At 45.6% G+C, this 23,865-nt stretch overlaps 2 protein-coding genes across 10 annotated transcripts in view; both read right to left on the reverse strand.

Annotated features, from left to right (window-relative positions):
• Positions 1-595: 595 nt before the first annotated feature.
• FEZF1 (FEZ family zinc finger 1) lies at positions 596-3,514 on the reverse strand. Of its 2 annotated transcripts, XM_053943396.1 has the most exons (5): positions 3,089-3,514; positions 2,717-2,938; positions 2,418-2,552; positions 1,986-2,118; positions 596-1,372 (listed from the first exon to the last, which is right to left on the reverse strand). In XM_053943396.1, the coding sequence occupies exons 1-5, from the start codon at positions 3,512-3,514 to the stop codon at positions 1,068-1,070; spliced, it is 1,221 nt and encodes a 406-aa protein (XP_053799371.1). In that variant the 3' UTR covers positions 596-1,067. The 2 variants fall into 2 exon arrangements, with proteins under 2 accessions (XP_053799371.1, XP_053799370.1); XM_053943395.1 differs by having other exon boundaries at positions 2,717-3,514.
• A 9,642-nt stretch (positions 3,515-13,156) lies between these two features.
• The window catches only part of CADPS2 (calcium dependent secretion activator 2), a 281,254-nt gene continuing 270,545 nt past the window's right edge, over positions 13,157-23,865 (reverse strand). For all 8 annotated transcript variants that reach the window (XM_053942794.1, XM_053942793.1, XM_053942792.1 and 5 more), the window contains 2 exons: positions 17,848-17,952; positions 13,157-14,117 (listed from right to left, as the gene is read on the reverse strand). In XM_053942794.1, coding sequence (XP_053798769.1) covers positions 13,947-14,117; positions 17,848-17,952 — 276 coding nt within the window. In that variant the 3' untranslated portion in view covers positions 13,157-13,946. The remainder of the gene's footprint in view (positions 14,118-17,847; positions 17,953-23,865) is intronic.

Raw genomic sequence — 23,865 nt, forward strand, 5'->3', positions numbered from 1 at the left:
GTCCCCCTGTCAAATAGGTAGGGCAAATCCCCAGCGCCCGTGGGACACCCTTCACTTCTCCCCGGACCGCCCCGCGTGGCCGTCCTCGGGCCCTACCCCGGAGTAGCACGGCCCGGCCCCCTGAACGAAAAGAACCCCCGAGCCTGAAGGGGGGCTGTGGGCACAGCCCTGAGAGAGCACAGGGAGTTGAGCGGGCCCGCCTGCCCCGCTCGGGGGGTAGCACCCATCTTCCGTGCCTGGTTCGGTTACCCCGGGAGCGGTATAATCCCAGAAACCCCCTCCCATCGCTCCTCAGGCGCCCACCGACGGGCGGGCTTCGCTTTCAAGGCTCGGCTTGGCAGAGTCTGCTGAGCAGCTAATAACATAACAACCCTGCTTTGATCAATTCGAACTAATTACCCCTCTTAATTAAAGTCTTTAGCGGTTGCTTTAGTGTTTTGGCAAGGGCGAGGAGAGCTTTGCTGTGCGGCAGCGCCAACACCGCGCTTCCCGCCCGCCCGCGCCGCAGCCCCCGCCGCCGCAGTCACTCCTTGGCAAAGGTTTATTTCCATCAGGTCAACGAATTCTTTTTTTTTTTTTTTTTTTCTCTCCACGTGCAAAAATCAATGCGAAATTCAAATCCGTACATAGAGAACATTTGTGTCCATATAGATACGATATTCAGGGGGAGAGGGAGAGAAGGGAACCAAGAAGAGTAGGATAACCAGCAGACAGCGAAGGCAGGGCAGGATCAACACAAGGGGAATATATATACATCGAAATAATTAAAATGGTGCAGCATTCCCGGCTCGAGTAATACAGCTTCCCAAATAAATACAGCAGAAATTGGCCTGGCGCTTTTGGTTGGTTTTGTTTTTTTTTTTTTTTTTTAACCATCTCTCCACCTGAGATGCAACGACAACAAAAAAAAAGTAGTCTGTAAAGAACAAAGAAAAATTTAAAAAAACATAGGAAACAACCAGTCCCATTAACGTTAGTGGCGATATAGAGCATAATACACAAAACCGCTTAACAGGTGCATGCAAAGAGGCGGTGGGGCTCACACCGGCGGGGCCGGCGGCTGCCCCTCACGGCTGGAGCGGCGGCGGGCCCTGAAGCAGCGCCCCGGGCGGGGGCGGCGGGTCGGGCCCCCCCAGCTCAGCGGGGGGCCGGGGCAGTCCCAGGGCGCTGTCATGCAGCTTACGGACGTGCTTCTTGAGGTCAAAGTTCCTGCAGAAGCCTTTGCCGCAGGTGGGGCAGGTGAAGGGCTTCTTGTCGTTGTGGGTGTGCATGTGGAAGGTCAGATTGTACACCTGGTGAAAAGCCTTGTTGCAGATATTGCACTTGAACTGCTTCTCCCCGCTGTGAGTCAGTTTGTGGTTTTTGTAATTGCCTGGGAATGAGGAAAGAAAGGCAAATGGACCCGGATTTGAAAGACGGACAATGAAAAGACGAGAAAACTATAAAAAACCACCTAAACTCTGTCCCATCACCAGAGTTCGGCTTTAGGATGAGATCACTGCGAAACGACCGCAAACCTCCCGCCTTCTCTCCATCCTCCCCGCGGCTGTAACACTTAACAGACGACAAGGAAAGGATCGAATAAACCAAAATCACGACAATTGCAGAGATAAAACCGCTGGGTTTAGACTTCACAGCAACGCGGGAAGAAAATGTAGCTAAATTCTTATATTTGGAGGGGTAAATAAGAGGAGAATTCGTTTGCCGAACCGCGCTGGAAGCTGCATGTTGCAGTGAAGGGAGAACAGGTGCTTCCAGCGGAACGACTGCCCCGCCGTTCCCCCGAACAGAGACCTCTGCCCCGCTTCGTGGGGCAGGGCGTGTGTCAGGGCTAGCCAAACTTAAAATTAGCCTAAATGTCTAATAATAAAACTTGAACACAAAATTAACTCCCCACCACCCTCCCTGTCGCAAATTGTCCCGACACTTGACCTGGCTTGGGGAGGGGGAAGTCGGGGAAGACAGAGGGTGCTGGAGACTGGTACCTTTCTGGTGAAATCCTTTGCCACAAAATTCACAGACAAACGGTTTATAGCCGGCGTGTATTCGCGTGTGCGTGTTCAGGGTCGAGCTCCGGTTAAAAGCTTTGCCGCACTGGTTGCACTTGTGTGGCTTTTCCTGGAGGGAAACAAACACCAAGTCACGGCTTGCTGGCTGTCTTGCGGGGTCTGTGTTCTGTTTAGCGGGATTTTATGCGCTGATTTGTGGAGTTCTGTGTGTTCAACTGACGGCTCGCAGATGCCGGTGCGGGGCTCCCCGCCGTACCTACCGCGCTTGGGACAAACGAAATCTCCCCGCGGCTGCGGATTGGCCGCCCCCCACGCCGCTGTTTCGAGCGGTCGGACAAACGCCGAGCTCCCCGAAAAACGTGAGCGGAGAGTCTTGGGCAGGGAGGAAGGGATAGAGGATGGGCTCACCTGGGTGTGGATGATCTTGTGCCGGCACAGCGTGCTCGCCTGTCTGAAGCCCTTCCCGCAAACTTTGCAAACAAAGGGTCTGGCTCCCGTGTGTACCGGCATATGGCGCGTTAAGTTATAATGTGCATTAAATACCTTAAAAGAGAAAGGAGACAATAAAATAAAATTTTGATTAGAAGGTGAGAGTACCAAGGGGGAGCCGTCGTTTAAAAATCAAGCAAGCAAGCGACAGACAGCCGGCGGGAAGATGGACAGGGACAGGAGGCTGGGGAAGGGAGGCGGGCTACGGTGCTACTTGCCTTTCCACAAACTTCACACGTGAAAACTTTGGGCTTGCTGCTCGGGGAACCGCGACTGAACTCCGACGTCTTATAGGCGATTTTTTCCGAGAGGATCTGAGCACTTTCTTTCATGTAGTGCTGCAACTGAGCCTGCGATAAGTCCTTGAAGGCCACCCCCGCCGGGTACTTGTCCACGGTCGGTAGCACCAGCTTGTTCCGCTCCGCCAGGTAAGCCTTGGGCTGCGGGTGCAAGGGAGAGCTGAGGAAATAAGAAGCCACCGGGTGGATGTTGACACTGGAGGACGGGTGACAGGGGCTGTCGCCTCGGTTGAAATAGCACAGGGCTCCCATGGCGTGGAAGGAGGAGTGATTGACCACTCGGGGTCTTACCAGTTTGTACTGCTGCAAGGGCAGGGCATCGCGGGGGAAATCTCCTTTCAAGCTCAGGGCACAGTTCAAGAGATCGCCGCAGCTAAAGGAGGGCGAGGAAGAGGAATCTAAGTGAGCCTTCCTGGGTTCCGCTCCAGCCACCGCTGCTTTGGGCAGGGTATCGTACGCCACCGGGACAAAGGGGATCATGCAGGGGATGGAGGAGTTGAGGTGCAGCGGATGCTTGGGGTCGCCTTTGGCCACGGAGCCATGAAGGAGCTGCGGGACGGGGATGGAGCGGGGCTCTGGAGTCCGCGCCATGATGCGCTCAATGGAGAAGGCGAGTGGCTTGGGCGTGCTGATCATGTTGCTCCTGGCAGACAGGCTTTCTCTGGACGGAGGAGTCGCTAGGATTTTGGTCGCCGTGTGGTTGCCACTATTGTCCATGGCTGAACTGCATTTGTTCTCCCGCTTTGAGCCGCTCTGGTAGACGCCTCTTTTTTTTTTTTTTTTTTTTTTTTTTTTTTTTTTTCCTTTTTTTTTTCTCTCTCTCCCCTCTCTCTCTCTTTCACTTTCTCTGCCCCTTTTCTTGTTACTGATCTGCGAGGAGGGAAACCAGCATTGCCGCAGCCACCATCACCACAGCCTCCGCCGGCGGAACCAGCCTTCTCAGTCCAGTGGACTCATGCCAGCCCATCACAGTTTACTTTGGCGCACCAATGACTCGGGACAATCGCTACTTATTTCTATCAATAGAAAGTGTTGTGTCAATAACGCAGCCAAGATCTCGCCAATCGTTAACTTCCAAGAGGAGAAGGTAAACTAGATAATTGCTCAATTCGCTTCCAACAGTCAACAGGAAAAGTTTTTCCCCCCCAGCAAGCGGCTACTTTTCATTGGCGCCCGCGCCTCCCCCGCCCAGGGAAGGAGGTGGCCCTCCCTCCTTCTCGCCTCTCTCCCCTCTGCCTCCCTCCCTCTCTCTTTTTATTATTATTATTTGCAATCTGCTTAACCAGGCTTTAGAGGCCAAGCAAATCCGAGATCAATTTTCTTGTTTGGCTTTAAATGACATCATCTAAAATCATTGTCCAAGTGCTAAATAGGGATGTGAAACCCAATTCAAGGGCAAGCGCCAGGGTGTTTGTCAAACAAGGTGCTGCAGAAGAAGCGGCTGGAGGGGAGGCTGTTTGTTTCCTTGCCACTTTCCAGCCCGAGCTCTCTTTGTGCCTGCGTACGTGTGTGTCTGAGGGAGGGAGGGAAATGGCTGCTCTGCTCCTGGGACTGCTCCTGGGACTGCTCACTGCTTTAAAGAACAAGGTCAGGTGGCGGTGAGCTTTTGGAAAACACAGTAGACAAATAAGCAGGGAACTTGCAACAAGCAGACTGCGAGACCAGCGTGTGGGGATGCAGGAACCTCCCGGGCTAGATGGAATGAGTGCTTGGGAGCAAAAGGATGATTCAAAACCTGGGGCAGGGGAAGAGAAGAAAAAGGAGGTAGGAAGAAGGAGTGCTTTTAAAATACAAAGCCTTATTTATATATTTGTATTTTTGTATGTATATACATATGTAGCCTGGATATACACTAAATATAGCTGCTGTGTTCTTACAGAATACATGAACAACACAAATACCGAAAACTAAGGGTTGGCACAGATACAGCTCACACACTGTTTATAAATATATATGCACCTAAACAGATGCAATCCCCATGTATTTAATAGGAGCTTGACGGCCCTGGTCGGGGCGGGCAGCGCCAGCGGTTGTTCGTCCTGTCAGCGAAGCGGGGGTGGTCGGGGAGATGAGAGGGGCAAGCAGTGGGTACGGGACTTTCTGTGTTCCCGCCCACCCCACCATCCGACAGTTCGGGCTCAGGACAAGGTCCCATTCCTCCCGCCGGCCTGAGGTTCACTCGAATGGTGACCGAAATAATACCCAGGAGAAACCAAGGGTCCCTCCGTCCCTGCCACCCCCGGGAGCGAGCGGGAAGGCCGCGTCCCTCAGCGGAGGGACCCATGCAACAGCTTCCATATCAGAGGTCCAGCACTGCCCTTCTCCGAGGCAGGGGGAGAGAGGCAGGAGGTCTCGGGTTTGCTAATGGAGAGAAGCCTCCAGCGAGGCAGGGAGGCCCGACCCCCACTGCTCGGGTACCAGCCCAGGAACAGGCAAATGGCAGTGTCTCCCCCCGCAGCCGCCGGCCCAGGACAACCGTCTTGCGAGGAAGTGAGAGCAGGGAGGAAGGGCTGGGGGCCCAGGGAGAAAGGGAGAGAGAGATGAAGAAGAGGGAAGGAGGGAGGCATCCTTGTCCCCGGAGCTGTGACCTGGCGGTTGTGGCCTCAAGCCAGCGCGGTTCCTTTTGAGGAGAGCAAGGCAGCGGCTGTTCCACGACGGTACCTCCGCGGCCGGGAGTTCCATGCGGGCCACGGAGGAAAAGAATATCCTGCGGTCCCCAGGACACACGTCGAACGACGGGCAGTGGCCCGGGCACCATTCCCTGCACACCCTGCGACCTCCGTGTCCGCCCCGTCCCTTCCGTGTCCCGGAGCTCAGGCGGGCAAAAAGAGCCGGGGCTGGCCTCGGACGTGTCGGGATGGACACAGCCGTGCGGGCAAGAGTGAGGCGGAGGATCCGCTCTGGCCGCGATGCCTCGCTCCGGCTCTGCTCCCTGTTTTTCCCTGGCCTGGGGGCCGCTGACCGGGGTTGCACCGCTCACATGCTTCTCCCACGCAATTCCCCACGGCAGATGGGTCTGGGCGTTAAGATCGTAATTGCTGGCCCGGATCGGGTTGCTGCAGCCGCCCGCCTTTTACCTGGAGGAAGGAAGGACCGTGGACTCGCGGGGGGACGCAGCCGGCCCCCCCCCAGAGCCGTGAGGGGCAGCTGTCTCGGGCTGCCCGCTTCTCCGGAGTGCCGTTGTATCTCTCTCGTACTTTGTGTCTGCCAGAGGAGAATTTCCTCCTTCAGAGCAATTTACATTTAATTCAATCTAGGCAAATTTCCTCTTGATTGGTGCTGAAGAAGGGAATTATTGTTGAGTGGGTTTTAGAGGCTTCAGATCTCATATACTTAATATGTTAACAGCTTGTTCTTAACTGGTCTTTTTGGGATTGACTTTTTGACAAGTGTTTGAAAGTAAAATATGTAGTGTCATTTGAGCAGGGTAAATATCCCAAAGCAGCAATTACAGCCCTGCCATTGCAATTATACTGGTCTACTCAATATTGAGATACACTTTTGAAGAAGCGATAGCTCTATTATTCAGTACTTCCTTACGAAAGAGGTACCCTTTCTTTCGGTACCTCTCACGATAATTTACGTAAATGCCTAATTTTCCGTAGCGATCTAAAAGCAAAATTTTTTCGGGGGCGGGGGGACGTTATCCTCTTCTGTCTCAGAGATGGAGCCTTGCTAGGTGTTTCCCGCCATATAGTTACTAAAAAAGTTATAAATTTTTATTTACTATAAAGTTACTAAAATCAACCTCGACATATCCTTTTAGTCCTGTCCTGAGCTTTGCCTTGCTCTCGGACCGATTTAAGTTTTACATATCTGCCGAGCCGCAAATATCCTGCAGTCGTGCTGATGCAGCGTTGTTTTTCCCGAGGCAGAGAGATTTACGGCATCTGAAAGTGGCAATAAGGAACCTCTCGGCCGGTTTCTATTGGGAGAGCACGGCGGGCCCGGGCTCCCTCCAGGCTGACAGCACGTACCGAGTCCCAGTAGAAGGGGCCGGCGGGGGAAGGAGCCTGCCCGCCGGTCTCCCGCAGTTACAAAGCGTCGCAGAAATTAAGGGCAAAAGTTTTGCCTCGAGTTGATTTCGTGCTCTGCCCGGGAAAGCTGCTGTTCTCTTTTTCCCCGTAATCGGCTTTGTGTTTCATTCGTTCCTAAGGTATGTTCTTGATATTGCTCACTTGCATTATTATCATAACGTATCTCTACATGCACTCAAAATCCGAGTCACCGGCGAATTCATCTCGTCGTCAGGATTACTTCAATCCGATCCCAGAGGCGATTAGAGAGAGGTAAAATACCGCCTTAGAGCCTAATCTTTAATTTCTTCCTCCTTAATAAAATGAGTAATTCCATTGCGTTTTTAAGTAAAAAATGAATTGAAAAGGATAATAACTCCGCTAACCTTCTGTTGCTTGTATTAATATTTTCCTGGGAGTGTTTTACCGTAACCCTCCTGCCCGAGGGGGCTGCTCCCTCCGTGCGCCCGGAGCCGGCTCCCCACGACCGGGTACGGGCGGGGACGGCAACATGCCTCCTGGTTCCGGGCCGCCTCTGGGCACCCCGAGCGCGGAGGGAACCAGGGAGGTTACAAAACATCCTTGTCGCCACGACATCGGCGGACCTGACGGCGGCTGGACAGACCCTGATAACTATTATTAGTCGTCATTAATAGTGACACTGTCGGGATTCGCTGCTAAAGCTTGGGTTTGTTCGCGCTACGCATCAGTCCAAGACGTTCCCTCCCGAGCCTTCGGATTTTTGAAGAGGCGATTTACCCCGACACGAGGGGACGCCGTGCTCCCCTCAGCCGCAGCACCGCCCGCCCGCCCGCAGACCCCGCCGCGGCGAAACGCGTTGGCCCTGGCTTGTTACAATTCGGAATTAGCCCTTGGCTGCTGCGGTGCTGGAGGGCTCGCTGTTCATTCCTACTCAGAACTTGTCGTTTACTGTATTTTGAAGGGAAGTAAAAATATGCACGGGGGAGTTATAGCGGGGGGAAGTGGACCAGCCGCCGTCACAGTCTATGACCCGGCTCTGGGGGAGATCCCGACCGCCATCCTTTTCGGTGGGAATCTGCTGCTACCGCCACCCGCCCGGCTGCTGGGATGGTGGACGCGGCTCCTGGCCCACCCGACCCCGGCCCCGGCCCCGGCTGCCGTTCTGCTCTGCGGAGGTCGGCCGCAGAGCCCGAGTACACCTCGCAGCAGCCTCGGGCTCTGAGGTTTCTGGAGAGTGGGCAAAGGCGCTTGGCCTTTTCCAGTTTTTAAGTTCTAACACTTCGGCGTTTTCTCCACTGATAATTTCTCCAGTGGAAGAAAGTAATATAAATATGTGCGCGCATGTGTGTATATACCTTCCGAGACTATGTGTAATCTTTCCATACAGTGAGGGTGTGTTGACGTCCTTCTATAGCAGTTCCACCGCAAGCAAAATAATAAAGTATTGCTATTTGTAACCGAATCCATCACAAAAGAAAAACATTTAACGCTGACCTGCAAAATATAAGTGCTCCCGGAGGTAAAACAAAGTTTGGCAGTACAGTACATTTCGTACAGACCCCCCCTAAATGGAAAACCAAACTGGTGCAAATTAAGCCTTTTCATGTATAAAGCCTTTAATCACATATAAACGAAATTACAAGTGACCCTCTAAAGCAGCGCTTCCGGCCCTCCCGTAATTCATGCGAGCGATTTGACTAAGTGTGCCAGCTCCGAACGTGGACTCCAGCTATCACGTCTAATCTAATCAGTCCGCCTGTGAGGGGACCCGGCGGTGTCATCAACTCCAAAGGGCCCTTGGTGGAAGTGGCTGGGAGAGGCCAGCGGCAGCTGGAGCCATGAATGACACTTTCTCATTTGTTCCTTTCCCAGTTCAACAAATGTTTAGTCCCGTTACTGCTAAATGAACGCCTTGCGCTCTTTGGCTGGGGGAAGCTATTTATTTTTAAGATTCCTGAATAGGATCAGGAGCAATTAACTTATTTTTTGTTTCCATTTTCTGTCGGTGTATTGGGAGGTAACCTAGAGCAAAGCGAAGAGCCGGTCGTTGTGTGGGCGCTTGTGTGCTATATTCCCGGCACCGGGATACGCCGGGCTCGCCATGGCGACAGGGAGGTGCCCGCCGGACACGGAGCGGGACAAAACCCCGCTCGTTTATGGCGGGACCCGTTTCGATGTGCCGCTGCTGAGAGAGGGGGAGAAACCAAGTGAGACACGTGAAAATAAGAACGAAAGTAGGAGTCGTGCCTTGTGGCAGCCGCTGCTGGACGGAGCCCGGGGAGGATTCCCCACCTCCTCGGCTGCTCGCTCGGGCCCCTATCCGAGAAGAGACACAGGGGACAAATAAGCCACGCTCGGAACTGAGGGGGGAGGAGGAAGAGGTGGGCGCGACTCGACAATACACCTGCTAAGGCCGAAAACAAACTTTTTGTGTGTGTATGTTTAGCTGCATTTTTTTTCCCCCAGTCGCTGTTAAAAGTCCTCCGGAGGGAGGCCGGCCGTGGCGTCTCTGCTGTACTCAGAGGCGTCCCGGGTTCCCTCCGTTTCGGACAGAAGCAGCTTCGCTCCCCTCCCCACCCGCTCTCCGACTGCCCCGCCGCTGCCGTGCGGCTCCCGCCGTCTGCTCCGCGCTCCTTTGCTGGCGGTCAAACATCTGACTCAACCCCCTTCGGTAGGTGCCTAAGGGGCATTCTCTGTGCAGGAACCCGCCTCACACCCTTACACTCCCTCCCCGGCCCCCCGCGCTCATGGCCATGTCCCTCGTGGAGCCGCACTTGCTGCCCACTGCGAAGTTGACACTGGTGTCCCGCCCGACCTCTGCGCCGGGAGTCTGGTGGGTCTCGAGAAGAGTTTCCCAAAACCTGGAAACATCCGGCACCTGACCCAAGATCGCCCGGGAGCCCAGGAAGCGGTGTTGTGGGTGTCATGTCCACAGATCCAAGGAGGGAGGGAGGCCGCTCCGCTGGGCGCCTTCGATGAGCTGAGCGCCTTCGAGTGGCTCCCGGGGTGCCCCGGCAGCCACTCGCCCTCTGACTCTGGCTGTCCCTCCCTGCTGCGCCGGTTCCTGCGCCGGGGACTACCCTCCGCCCCGGGTCGGAGGGGCCACTCTACGAGCGCCAGTCTCGGCGGCCGGACCCGCCGGTGCGGGCTCAAAGCCTGAGCCGGCGGCTTTGCTTATATGGAGGTGGTAGGCTCAGTGCCCCGGTGTCGCCCTGCCGCCGCGGTGCTCCCCCAGCCGCTGCCTTGCCTATCGCCTGCTTGTCTGGGGTAAGCGACAGCCGAGGGCAGCGAACTCTTGGTTCCAGGCACCCTTTGCCCGGCGGCGGGAGACCTGCGAACATCGCTTTCCTATCCCGGCCCCGAGCATCGCTCGCAGCGGCGGCGCGCACCTGGTCGTGGTTTCTGATTCGACTTGTAAATAATCCCTGTTTATACCACTAAGACTCAGGGGGAATGAATTAAACGAGACCTCTCCTGTCTCTTTCCTAAGGGCTCCTTGCACTCCCCGCCCGCTTAGGAAGCGTGGAGGTCCCCATGGAGCCCCCGCAGCCCCGGGAGAGCGCGGCGGGCAGTCGGAGAGCGGCGAGCGCAGTCGGAGAGCGGGTGGGGAGGGGAGCGAAGCTGCTTCTGTCCGAAACGGAAGGAACCCGGGACGCCTCTGATTGAGGGGCTGCCTCAATCGAAAGCTCACAGCGAGCGGTGATGCCGTCCGCTCGGGACGGGCACACAGCTTCGCTTAAACGCCTAAGTTAAGATGTAGAGGCAGCCCCTGCGCCCTCCCTCACCGAGCACTGCCCTGGCTGCTAGAGGCGACGGTGCCTAACGCTGAAGCTGTCACGCAGGTACTCACTGGCCTTTTCAAGCATCATATTGGTTCACGGTTTCACAAATCTAGGTAATAAAAAGTTGTTTGCATTTGGAAGAAATTAAAGGACATTTGAAGCACTGTCTTTTCTACACCTGTCTTCCATTGACGTCTGCTGTGCTGTCTCTTTAACAATAATTTATCCTATACTTTGTGTCTGAGGTAATTTCTCATTCCCACACATCTTGAAACTTCTTCACGGTCACATAATCTGTGTAATTTTTTTTTATTCTCGTCATCTTTGTTTTGGGTTTTTTGTTTGTTTGTTTAGCATTTGCTTACTCCTCTCTTTCTGACATATATATCTATCTTGTGAAATTTGAGTAACTCGAGCCCACTTCAAGCCACAAAAAGTCATAGTCTTGTCTTGTTTGGGTGGGGTTTTCCTTTTTTTTTTTTTTTTTTTTCTAATTATGTCAGGATGTAGACAGGATTAACTGCTCCCTAAGGCATAGGAAGCTGGGGGGAACGCCCCCAGCTACCTGGAGAAGGCCCCACCAGTCAGAGCCAGTCTCACCACAGCCAGCCAGGGAGCAGGGCAGAGGAAGAGGTGGTGGCAACTCAGAGACCAGATGATTAACATGTTTTTAAGGGTCAGAAAGCTCTGAAGTCAATCTCTGGAATAGGTAGGTTCTAGACAAACAGGGCCCATAAACAAGCACATGTGGGACTATAGCTGAGGTGAGAATCCAGCACTCCTCTCACTGGGGCAGAGGCTAGCAGCCCTGAACAGAGCTGAGACTGAGTCCCTGGACAGAGGCTGTGTGTGGGTGGAGGTCCTCCCAGGTGAGGCCCATCAAGACCATGATGGCCCTATAGTCTCTTGAGGACCTGACAGGTGAAATTAATATAACCTACTCTGTAATCATCCAAATTGATAAGGAGAGTTGTTTTCCTCATCAGGAAATCCTTCTTGGCATGGAGGCAAAGCCCCAAAGACAAGTGAGTGCAAATCACTGTTTCCCACAGGGCTTTTGGATAGCAGGGCTGGGCAGAGAGCCTAATGCCAGGTCACTCTCTGTTGAAGGAGACAGACCCATCTCTTACCTCCTGGGTTGTGCTGGTGATAGGCACTGTCCTGGTGTTTCTAGGTCCCACTCCAGCTCTATACTCTGTTAGTGGCTTGCTAAGGATAGTGTTCAATTTGAATATTGCTTCCTATTCTTGTGTTGCCTTGGAACTTTAAAAATCTAATGTCTTCTGGTGAAGGCCCTGCACAGACCTGGCACAACTCTGCACTAGGAGGCCTTGGCAAGCACTGCAGGGCCACTGAAGTGATACCTGCCTTTACCTCTTCACATCTGGCTTCTCCACAGGCACCTCTGCAGGGTCTAAGGAATGTCAGGATGGGGAGAGGCGAAGCAGGGAGACTTTTGCAGAGACAAAACTTCCTTTGTGCCTGACTGACACTGATCTCTCTGCTTCATTGGGTTTAGAAGATGGGTGTTTCATTGGACAGCCTGGCTTCCTCTGCACCCTGTAGTCTGCCACAGCCAGACTGGGACTGAGGCTGCAGCTCCTGCTCAAGCAGGTTATCCCTTACCAAGTCTGGGTCTCAGCCAGAGTCCCAAATGGCCCTTCAAGCATTGTCAGCTTCCACACACCAGCACAAGTAGGACAAATGACAGGAAAGGAATATGCAATTATTTTACTGCTATCAAAACTTAAACCAGCCATCTAGCAGCAGGGAAAAATAATGCTTGGGCTCCCTGTGCCTCCTTCAGCCCAGCAGAGATGGTGATGAAAAGCTGAGCAGAGTGGTCTACCTTACCAGCTTCCAGTTCTTCCTTGTAGCTGAATTCACCTCAGCTCATGAGATGATTAGGCTGGTTTGCCACAGAAAAAAAATTGCCACTTAGGATTTCTCTGTAGACACCTAGGAGGAGTGTAACTTGCCCTTCCCTGCTTGGCTGAGCTTCCAAGTGTGCTGAAAGCCACTTTTCCCTGCAACTCTCATTCTCAGTTCCTGCAGCCCTGCATGCTTGCAATAGACCCCTGAAATCCTACAGACTGCTCTTGCACAGAAATCTCACATCAACCTTGTAAACCCACAACAGTTCCTCAGTAAAGTCCCTTAGGTATAATGCTATGGCTCAACAAGGACCTCACAACCTATTACTACTTCTTTGGGTGTTATCTGTGGTCTTTCTGATTTTGTGTACATAAACTCAGGAATCAGTCATGCTCCCACAAAACAAACAATAACAAAAAAAGGTTGCTGTGTTTTTTATAAGCTGTGTGAGTTTTGACTGATGAAAATTTGACTTCTTGCTAGTTCATCCTGAGGGCATCAAAAAGCAGGCAGTGGGCCCTGTCTGTTCATCTACTACTGAGAGGTTTTTGTTTGCTTTTTTCCTTTATCAAGGCATTGTGTCCTTGAGTACTTGTTTGCTATATATATCTACTCCATAAAAGAAACATATTTGCTATAAATCACTATGTAAATGAAATAATTCAAAAACCTCATTCTCATGAGGAATCATACAATGGTTCAAATTGTTTGAAATACTGCAAACATCTTTTAATTGTAGAATTCTATACAAACTTGGGTAGATACATAAATGGCCACGACAAAATGTGTTCTTATTGCCTGAAAATTTTCACAGAAATACAAACATAGATGGCAAGCTTACTGACATCCAATGGGATGAGATATCGTTAAACTTGCAAAATGAATAGACACGACACTCCTAAGCAGTTTGTATGTGTTTGACTGTCCTTGAAGTTCTTCTGCTTATATACCAACCTCAATGTACAAAGAACCAAGATTAAAATTTTTAATGTACATCACATAATAATGTAAAATTAAGCACAAAAAAAAGGTGAACAAATTGTAATCCTGAAAATACACTATTTTTTTTTTTTAACCTAGGGCGTTGTCTCATTCCAAGGATGATTTCCTGTATAGTTGTGTTTTAAGTAAGACACACATCTTGTTTCAGCACAGGACATCAATATCAGATGGAGATACAAGAACGAATGGTAGCAAACATAAGGGAAAAAAATGTAATCACAAGTGGAACTCAAACTCCATGCCAGTGTTCTTGCAGCCCTAAGCAAAGCTATACATAAAAATTTGCTACAACCATTATTCTCAAAAAGTCCTTGGCACTTTTCCTCTGATAATCTTTCTTTTTTAATGGAACAAATTACATTTCTGCACCAATATCATAAGGCAAAACTATAAAAGCAATTACAAGGACAAGTTGCCAAAAAACCCCAAGGCAAAGATAAACCCCACCCTCAGACCATCACCCCCCAGCTCTGAATGCTTTGTGAAATAAAATCATCCCTCTTCCTCATCACTGTCTTTCATTGTAATGCCCTGAAGTCCTCCTGCATCCGTGACTGAGACTGTGGCTTCCTCTACAGTCAGCCGGCTGTGCACGGTGTCGTAGGTTTTACTGTTCAGCGTCCCCTCCATCACGCCTTGCAACCTGAAGTCTCGGTAGGTTTTCTGTGGCAAAAGTAAAACATCTTGAATTGGACTCCAGCAAGTCTGAGTTTTCGCTATACACTATATACTGGCCATTTCTAGTGGGCCAGTGGCACAGGTTTATTCCTCCTTCAGGTTAGGGACCTATCACTTCGATAAAGATTTTGCGGTCTTACTTTTTGGGCTGTGTGAGATTCCTACAAACTCTAGAGATTCGTATTTGATGGTAATTTCTTTAAGAGATTGTCTTTTGTGATACAGCATACTCTCACTGCTGATTTCTCAGTAACTTCCTTTTCTTTAATTTATTCAATAAGACACCAGCTGAGAATTTTTCTAAATACCTATTGAAATGTGAATCTGGCTACAGGTAGTTCAGTTCTTTCATTTCACAGAAAATGTAAATGCCTAACCTTTTCCCCATAGTGTAATTTTATTCATATTTCTCTATACATTTATATGCCAAATGTGGAAAAATAATGATTATATATTATATTATAATATAATATATACTCTAATATTGAATACAGATTATGATCTATACTATACAGTGTCAGAATTTCTGAGGTGACTACCTAGTTAATTTACATTCTAAGTCTCTACATTTTCATTCACATCTATTTTTTTTTTTCATTTCAGAAGATTTGTTTCCCTGGTGTTCATCCTTCCTTTCTTCTTTGTTTTTCCATCACGTAAGAATTCTGAGTGGAATTGTTTTATTCATCAATGCTATGTTCAAGTAAGCACATGGAAAAATCATCTATGTACTTTATTTTTAAATTGTAACACATTTGAAATAATCTTTCCTGATATTACCCATAAAGGCTTAAAAAGGACAAGTTGATCTAGGCAGTTTCTTATTTTGTGTATGCTATCACTACAAATTCTCAATGTTTTGGAAGAGAATATGGGGAAAAGAAATGGAAGATAATTAAGGGCTATCAGGCCCATTCCTCTGCCTGAGGAGGAGACCATGTACAACCCTTAGAGAAAGAAAAGATTTGATCTTGTTTCACTCAATACTTCAGAGAACTGCAAAAGACCACTCTTAAAATGGGTAACATTCAGTTGGGAGGTTTTTTTCTGCTACTATGATGATTATTTAAACCTTGTTTGAATCACTGCAGCTGAGATTTATTTGACTTTCACAGGTCAACGTCAGAGTCAATGGATGCAGCTTATGTTTTGCTCACACACTCCTGCGAGTACCCCGCCTGGTCTTTTTCAAGTGTCACCACTGCATTCCCTTTTTATAACACTGTGCATTCAATTTGCTTTGATGTTGTTAACAGGTCCTACAGCAATTTTCGTCACTTTTTCATTGTATTCTTCCCATTCTCAGACCAGCACTCTGGGGTTCAGACATTGCTCTTCTCTTGACATAGTTTTGCAGGATAATAATGTTCACTTCCAAGCTTAATTTTTCATTTCTCCCTAACTTTCTTGGTCCTTGACCCTTCTTTAGTCACATCCCTCTGCACGTGTCTCAGACATCTAATGAAACCCTTATGCCATCATAAGCCTTTAAAGAGAATAAAGGGAACAATGTTTCTTCTTCTAGGCTTTCTTTATAAGGCCACCACTCTTGTTGCATCCAAATCCGAAGGAATTGTATATCTCTTACTCATCCCATGTCCTTCAAAAATGACCTCCTACTTATTTGGGATTTTATTGGTGGTTTTTAGTTTTTTTTTTTTAATATTTTTAAGAGGTGACAGGAGCAATACTGCTTCCTATGTTTTTTTTTTGTGGTTTTTTTTTTTTGCTTTGTTTTGTTTCATTTGTTTGTTTATTGTTTTTTTTTCCTAAAGCAAACACAAAATTGCCTTCATTCACTGTATTTTGGAGGAACTGTACCTCCCCACATCTCTCTGGAGAAGTTTCTTATGATACTCTTCTTGAACCATTGTTTTGTATTTCCCAGCAGCCTCCTGTCTGCTGAGTTCCTGTTCTACCAGTTTTATCTTCACCCACCAAAATTTTCTGTTTTCCAGAACCAATATGATTGACATAATCTTCTTCAGTCTTTAATATCTACAGAAGATGCCATGGAATAACACAGCTGGAATTTACATGCAGAACAAACAAGGTATATGGGCACAGAAAGGCCACTGCCAGAAGCAGTATTCCCACCTCCAGCAGGACCCTCCTGCTTTTGAACAACACTGGCTAACCAGTGTGCCTGGTGGCAGAGGGAAGGCAGGTTGGCAGTGCTGCTCATTCACCTGAAATGCAGTTTTGTAAGAGTTTCCTTTAATCTCCCTGGTGATATTTTTCTTGTACAATTTAGCCTGCCCATTCTTAGATCTCATGGGGCACAGGTTTTAGATCCTCTAACACTTATCTTCTTCCTCAGAGGATGATAACTACCTTGGAAAGGGACTTTTTACAAGGGTATGGAGTGATAGAACATGAGGGAATGGATTCAAACTGAGAGTAGGTTTAGATTAGATATTTGTAAAAGTCTTTACTGTGAGGGTGGTGAGGCACTGGAACAGGTTGCCCAGATAAGTTGTGGATGCCCCATCCCTGGAAGTCTTCAAGGCCAGACTGGGTGGAGCTTCGAGCAGCCTGGTCTAGTGAGAGGTGCCCCTGCCCATGGCAGAGGGGTTGGAACTAGACAATATTTAAGGACCCTTCCAAACCCAACCCAAACCATTTTATGATTCTGTGATTCATTTGAGAATAGCTTTAAACTTTTCACAAGAGCCATTCATTTTAACAAGGAACAGCAAACTGCTTTTGCCATTTGGGCACATAATCAAGTGAAAAGCCAAATCTTGCTCCCAGAGAAATCAGTTAAGGTCAAAACCAGCAAAGCTAAGCTTGGGTGTTTCAGGGAGCCATCATTATTATGACTGTTTTCTTGCATTTCTCTCTGTTCTGTTCCTTTTTGCTAGTGAATCCTGAAAGCTGCAGTTGCAATTCCGGTGACCATGAATTAAAATGCTTCTGACTTTATAGTCATGCATGAACTTCATGAGAAAATTTTTTTAAGAAATCAAGGTCACCACTGACAACAGTGTTTCTTATTCCACATTTGCACAGATAACAAGAGTGTCCAGAGTTAAACAGGACAGAATTACAAGGAAAAAAAATCTGAAATGGTTTTCTGTCTCTTGCCTAAGGGTATCAACTAAGATCTGAAAGGGAGTTAGGAGCAAACTTTCTTTTATGGTAGGTTAACCCATAATTGCCTATTGCAAGGCTCTGCTTGGAAGCATTTGACATTGGCCAATGTAAATGACTGAGGACTGAAGAGAAGGGATTAGTATTTTTATTGATACTTATCTCTGAGTATGAAAGATTAGAAAATTTAATACATCGAATACTTCAATTAAGCCCAGTAAAGACATGTACATAAAAAAAAAAAAAGTTCCTATTTTTAGGAGAAGGAGGAAAATGGAGAAGGAACTTTATTGAAATTATTCAGGTGAAACAAAAAATCGGTAACAAGACAAATAATTTAATAAGAATAATCATACAGCAATCCTGTACAGCTAGCTGCAAAATTCCTTGGAACTATCTTAATTGTCCCCAAGTCTAGAATTTATAAAAATACAAGTGCATATATAATTAACAGTAAGGGGTTTAATAAGTTATTTTACTCCTGGAATTTGCTACAACTGTGGGGAAAAAAGTCCCAACCCAAACCCACACATTTTCTAAGTTTTGGGTTGATCATCCATGTTATTACTTTATTACTTTTCTATCTGCATTATGCAGTCTAATGCAAATGTATTTTATTTACCTTCACTATCTTGATGAGAGTCTTCAGCTGGTAGATGTGAAGCTGAACATCTAATCTGTCAGCCAACCACATGCATATGACTTTCATGGAGTTGCTATACCATTGCTGAAAAGAAGGATAATAAAAACCAACAACAAACACCACCAAATAACCCTGCAGTATTCATTTAACAGATTTGGTAATGAGAGGTAATGAAACACTTTGAAATGATCACAGATCAGCACTTGAAGTCAACAATGATATAATTTCCTGTTATGAGAATTGCATGGGTCAGTAGGAAATCAAATAACTTGACCTAAACCATTCTTTACATGAATTAGCACCTGCCATTTTATCTTTCAGTTACAACATATTCAAGCAAAATAGCGTTATGCACTTTGTTATCTGTCAGTGAGAATGGATATTAAAGATACAATCACAGAAGAGAATTGACAGCTAAAAGAGCCAGGATAGAAACAGGTAGGGTATCTTGAGAAAGAATTTACAATAACTAGATTTTTCAATCCAGACAGGAAAACAGTACCAGAGAATAAGAAACTTGTCTTTTTATTTTCTGTCTTTTCTTTTTTTTTTTTTAATCACTTCATCATTAAGTAAAAAACATCAAAAATCCCTGGAAACTGTTTTTAAATGTGATCAAAACACCACTCCACCCTTCCCAAAATAACCGTATTAAGGTTTTAGTTTACATTTATTACTAATTATAATTACAGCCTACCTTATTTCCTTTTTATGTCTTAGGCATGGGTATGTTTTCACTCAACACTTCACAAATGGATGGGTTAAAAATAAGCCCCTGTGCTGTTGGTGTCTATGTTACTGTAAAAAAATGCTCAGTTCCAAATAGCTACTGTAATAGTTCTTTCACATTAACTGGATTAGAAGAGATTTTACTAAATATAGTTGTAGCACTTTTCCCCCCTCCTGTAAAATCACAACCAGATGTCATTTAGTCAAACTGTAAAAAAGAAGGGATTTTTTTTTTTTCATTTTAACAGTGAGTGATTAAAAGAGTTTGTGTCATAGCTGTGTTTCTAGTCTCTTTTCCCACAGGAAAGAGGCTTAAATTCTTTTCTAATCTAATTTCCTGTGTCTTTGCAAAATACAGAGATATGCAAAGAGAGGAAATCATGCATATTTAAAAATGCAGCATGTAAGGCAAGGTATATTTTGTGAGAGTAATTCAAAGGAAGTATTTAACATGGCTCATTATCCACCTCCACATGAACAAATAAAATATATACTGAAAATATGAAGACAAATTACTTGCTACTAGATGTAACAAAAGAAAGAAATAGAATGCTTCCATCAAAATGTAAGCTCTCTGTAAAAAGCTTGAAAGACATACAGTAAATAACTACAAGTACATTTTCCTTACAGAGAACAGTCTCATTACATTATAACTATCAGTTTTAAGAGAAGTTTGAAATTAGATATTCATATAATAATTCTTCTGTTTATTTTTTGGAATGTGTTAAATTATATTTTAATTATAAATCACTGAAAATGAATTACTTTTACTTTTTAGAGTTTCTTCTATTAATTTACTATTTTACAGAAGTGAAAAAAATGCACCACAAAAAAGGCAGACAGCTACATATTTCATAGAGTAGTTTGATTTAGCCACTAAATTGTGGGACTGATTAGGTATCCATAAAATACTGTTTTTAAATAGCTGAATGACATTCTTACCCTATTTACATTATTTCATCCCTAACATGCATGCTGGTATTGATTTCCTTTGTAGATACCCGCAAAATATTTTTAATGTGACAGATTTGTTACTAAGTGGTAAACTACATGACAGGTGTTGTATGTATACAGATGTCTAGAAAATTAAATACAATTGTGCTTATTAATTGGGGAACTCTATTGGTCTAAATAAACATAAAAATTCCTACATCAAACATTCTACCCAAATGCAATAAGATGAGCCAAGAAATTATATTATCACTCAGACCCTACTGTTTTTAATTGTAAACACAATCCTGGTAAAGAGAATTATTTCAGTAGGGGAGCTTTTTGAAAACTGATATTCTCCAGTAATGCATCCATTATGTATTTTGTTTGTATCAAGTAGAACGCAGAATGGGCTCAAACTTGCTCAGATAAGCAATCTACAGACAGGATTGAAAATTCTGAGACTGATTTTACCATGCAACAATACAGACAGATTACTGACAATAGATCGTTCCAGTTTTCTGGCAAAATATTTTAAAACCCTATCAGGAAGCTTATTTAAGATGGATGCAGTAAAACTTCAACTCTACATACCTGTGATATTCTTACATGCACTGAAAACAAAGCTAAGGCATTGGAGGAAATTAATTCTCTACTCAACTTTATGAATGAAAGCAATATAATATGTTTTCCTGACTAGCTTTGATGCATTAAACTTTCAGTACAAATGTTTAATTTGGTGATTGTGAAATTATACTACAATACTTGCTCTTCTGTCAACATACCTTGTTCAGGAAAAATGACTGCTGTTTTATTAGGAAAAAAAAGTATTTTTATTTTTTTACAGTATTTTTAATAAAAATCCCTTCAGTATATTTTTAGAATTCTCCCAGAGGTACTTGTGGGTAGGATTCTTGTAAATGATTGGTCTTATAGCCACTAGTTTTGAGAACTTAGTATAGGCTGAAGCTGCATAAACTTAAATATGCTGGACTCCATAACAAGAAAATAAAGATTTTCCTATAACTTCTTTTTGAGTCTGTTAAAAAGCACAGCACTGCAAATTCCTCTCAGAGAATTCAAGGCCACACATTTTGACAACCACGAGCTTGTTAGAGAGGCAGGGACCAGGGACAGATCTCTTGTGACTGACAGGAATCTACTGCAAACCCCAAAACTTCAGTGATTGGATAATTGTCCTGAGATTACTCAGTTAAAACAACAGTGACAACAACAACAACAACAATCACTTTTAACCAATTTTAAGAAAAAGTAACTTTCCCATTAGTAACAATAGCAGTGAAAGGACAATGCATCTCTTGCAGATGTTCATTATATGGTACTACTGCCACATTCTTTGCTGTTGTCTATGCAAGAGTAAAGCAGTAAGTGCTTAATATACATTTTTTCCAAATCAGTAGATAACAGCAGCCAAGCACTTTAACAAAAATGTTTGCCTCACTATTTCCTCCTCTCTCCTTATTCACAGCCCATCCAGCTCCTGTAAGGGCATGCATTACTCACTTCATTTTCCTGAGATACCTCTTTCAAAGTAAAAAATAAGAGAAAAGGAAAGGCTAGGGTTGACTCTGTGAGACCCTTGTATTTATTCACACTTATTGTGCATGACTGTACACTGGTAAATCATATTAGCAGCCCGTCTCCCCATCAAGCTGCTACTTGCTTTCCAGCCCTGGGAAGGTTCAACAAATCAACAGGAGCACGGAAAACAGAACATCAGTCTAATCTAGTGTTTAAGGTGAAGTTTTCAAACCCAATCTAAGAAGATCTTTAGAGCAAGCAACAAGCTGAAGGGCTCAGAAGGTGGTATTGACAATGAAAGAGTGTTGAAATATTGAGAAGCGCAGCACTTGTGCATTTTTAATAACAAGAGGGTCAACAAGGACACAGCTCCCTCAGTGCCAATAGTTGCCACACCAGGGCTATAAACGCTCTCAGTTCATCAGATTTCTTAAACAGTTCATCAGCTTTCTTAAACACCCTAAACCCCCTCAGCAGACCTTTAGTCTTAAATTAACAAACCAAAGCAATGAAAGAGGGTGCAGCTTGAATGGCCAGCATTGATCCCCAACGGGGCTCGGCGCAGCTACAGCCACTGAAAAACTCGTTCCATTGTCAGGAGGAATTGACAAACCTCCTCGCCTAAATAGTCCAGCTCAGACGGGCTGGAGGCACGCAGCTGTAAAGGGCTCCCCTCGCCCCGCTCCCAGCACTCACAATGCACCAGGCATGAGCTCTTTGTCAGGCCCAGACTCTGCAATTTTCTAACAAGGATTAAAGTTGTTTCTCGGCAGGGCTAGTGAAAAGCGATTTAGCAACATACCGTGCTTTCTTCAGGCAAGTTAAAGAGAAGTAGTTAAGGAATTTCATTATTCTGCTGACCGGTGGAAATACAAAACAAATATAATAAATATTCACCACCTTTCTGGGTGCCTCAGCTATAACATTTGCAGAATGGTTCAATTAAATATAACACTTATTGGCTAAAAGCAAGCACTTCAAATTTATTTTTGAAGATTTATAAAAAGGTGCAGCTGTTTGCCACCTGGAAGGAGGCTCAATACATAGCAATACACAATGGTTTAGTCCTTCTAGGGCTGGTATCCCTAACGCCTAAGCCACAAGACCCCGTTGAGTTTCTATACCTTGACTGCTCTTGATAAATGGGCATTGTCATAATGCTTTCTCTACTGAGTATGGCAGGGGAACAGCTTTTCTAGGATCTGCATTTTATGTTCCTGCAGAAGCCTTTATCGCACTATTGATCAGGAATTTAGTCACTCAGACAACAACAGGATGTTTCTACTTCCTTCAGCTTTACTTGCCCTACCAGAAACAGTAACAAAAAGTATACTTCTCACTAGACACTGAACACTAAATGCAGTATAAGCTAAAATGAGAAAATAATAATGAGCTAATATAAAACAAAACATGAGCATGTTAAAATTTAAGTGCTAAAATGCCTAGTTTTTATTAAAGGTCAATGCTGTTATATTGCTTCAAGTTTATGATAGAGAGCACTACAAGCAGACCATGGAACTTTTAGGACATTTAAAAAAAATGTTAAACAGTAAAAAAAAAAAAAAGTTATTTCTTTTAAATGCAAAGAGCAAAACCTGAAAAAAGGTCCTGATTTAAGTTGCATAATTTATTTCCCTTTTTACAAAATTTGAGTAGTCATACTCATTGCCTTTGTTGAATGTTAAAAATAATGAGGGACACAAATGTCATTCATAATGTTTTTGAAAATACTCAGAGGCTTAGAAGTTATAGCTGTATTTTCAAGTTAGGTTTACATATCATCTATTTAAATGAAGATTTTTACCTCAGTAATGATGAGTTCATACACTCTTCTGAAAGCTAGGAAGTCATGGTAACTCTGAAAGCACCCCCCAAGTCAAGGGGGGTCCTCATAATGCCTCCACATTTATTCCTTTTGCATCTTTTTTCCCCCTAGGAACTTCTATTTGAGATGAACTCAAAGAAATTAAACTAAGTGTGAGTGGAAAATCCATGGAGTTGGCCTTGTTGGAACAACGGGGTTAGCAGGAAGGACAAACAAATGAAGCTTTTTCCCTGTACAAAAAAAAAATTCAGATATTTAAAAGTCCTTGATCTGGAAAATGCCAATGACTAAATCAATATTGTGTCAAATGCAAAAAACTCTATTCCCCATTTTGCTAAAGTCCCTTCCTACATTTTCATTCAAGGACTTGTCCAGAAGTCCCCCATTGCTGTGTCACTTATTTCTGCTGCAATGCTCCTGTGTTCCCTCATGAGCTCCTCCTTTGCTCTGAGACTCTGACACATTCCTCTTTCACCTCACCGGTGTCTTACCCTCCTAATGCTTGGCACCATTTATCCAGGAACCTTCCTGGAAATATCTCAGGCTTTCATTCAGCTTCTGTGCTTTGCTTCCTCCTCTGGGCCTATGTCACATTTTGAACTTTATCTTAGGAATGTGCAAAAATGTTGACAGCCTAAATTACAGGTATATGTATCAGGAAAGGAGAGGTGAGAAAGGAATCAGACACCACTGTCTGCTTCAGCACTCATACTTCTGATACAAGATTTCGTAAATGTAGTGATTTGAAATTACAAACTCTGTTTGGGTATTCACTCCCCCTCCAGCCCCTTTAATTTTTTCCTACCCTCCCCACCCTCCAACCCTCGTTTTTTTTTTTTTTTTTTTTTTTTTTTTTTAATCTGATTCTGGTAGATTTAAGAACTTGCTTCTTGCACTCTACTTGGCCAAGGAAGAACGTTTTTCTTTCTTTCAGTGGGATGCTTCCTTTGGCTTTCTTTTGCCTTTCCTTT

The sequence above is a fragment of the Vidua chalybeata genome, chromosome 5 (assembly GCF_026979565.1).
Source record: "Vidua chalybeata isolate OUT-0048 chromosome 5, bVidCha1 merged haplotype, whole genome shotgun sequence".
Lineage (NCBI taxonomy): Eukaryota > Metazoa > Chordata > Aves > Passeriformes > Viduidae > Vidua > Vidua chalybeata.

What these genes read in the sequence shown, in the direction of transcription:
- FEZF1 (XM_053943395.1), bottom strand. Translation starts at nt 3,514, where the DNA reads ATGGACAATAGTGGCAACCACACGGCGACCAAAATCCTAGCGACTCCT. An exon ending in ACAAGATCATCCACACCCAG is followed by an intron (nt 2,119 to 2,417) that starts GTGAGCCCATCC and finishes GTTTCCCTCCAG; the next exon opens with GAAAAGCCACACAAGTGCAA. An exon ending in CAAAGGATTTCACCAGAAAG is followed by an intron (nt 1,373 to 1,985) that starts GTACCAGTCTCC and finishes CCTCATTCCCAG; the next exon opens with GCAATTACAAAAACCACAAA.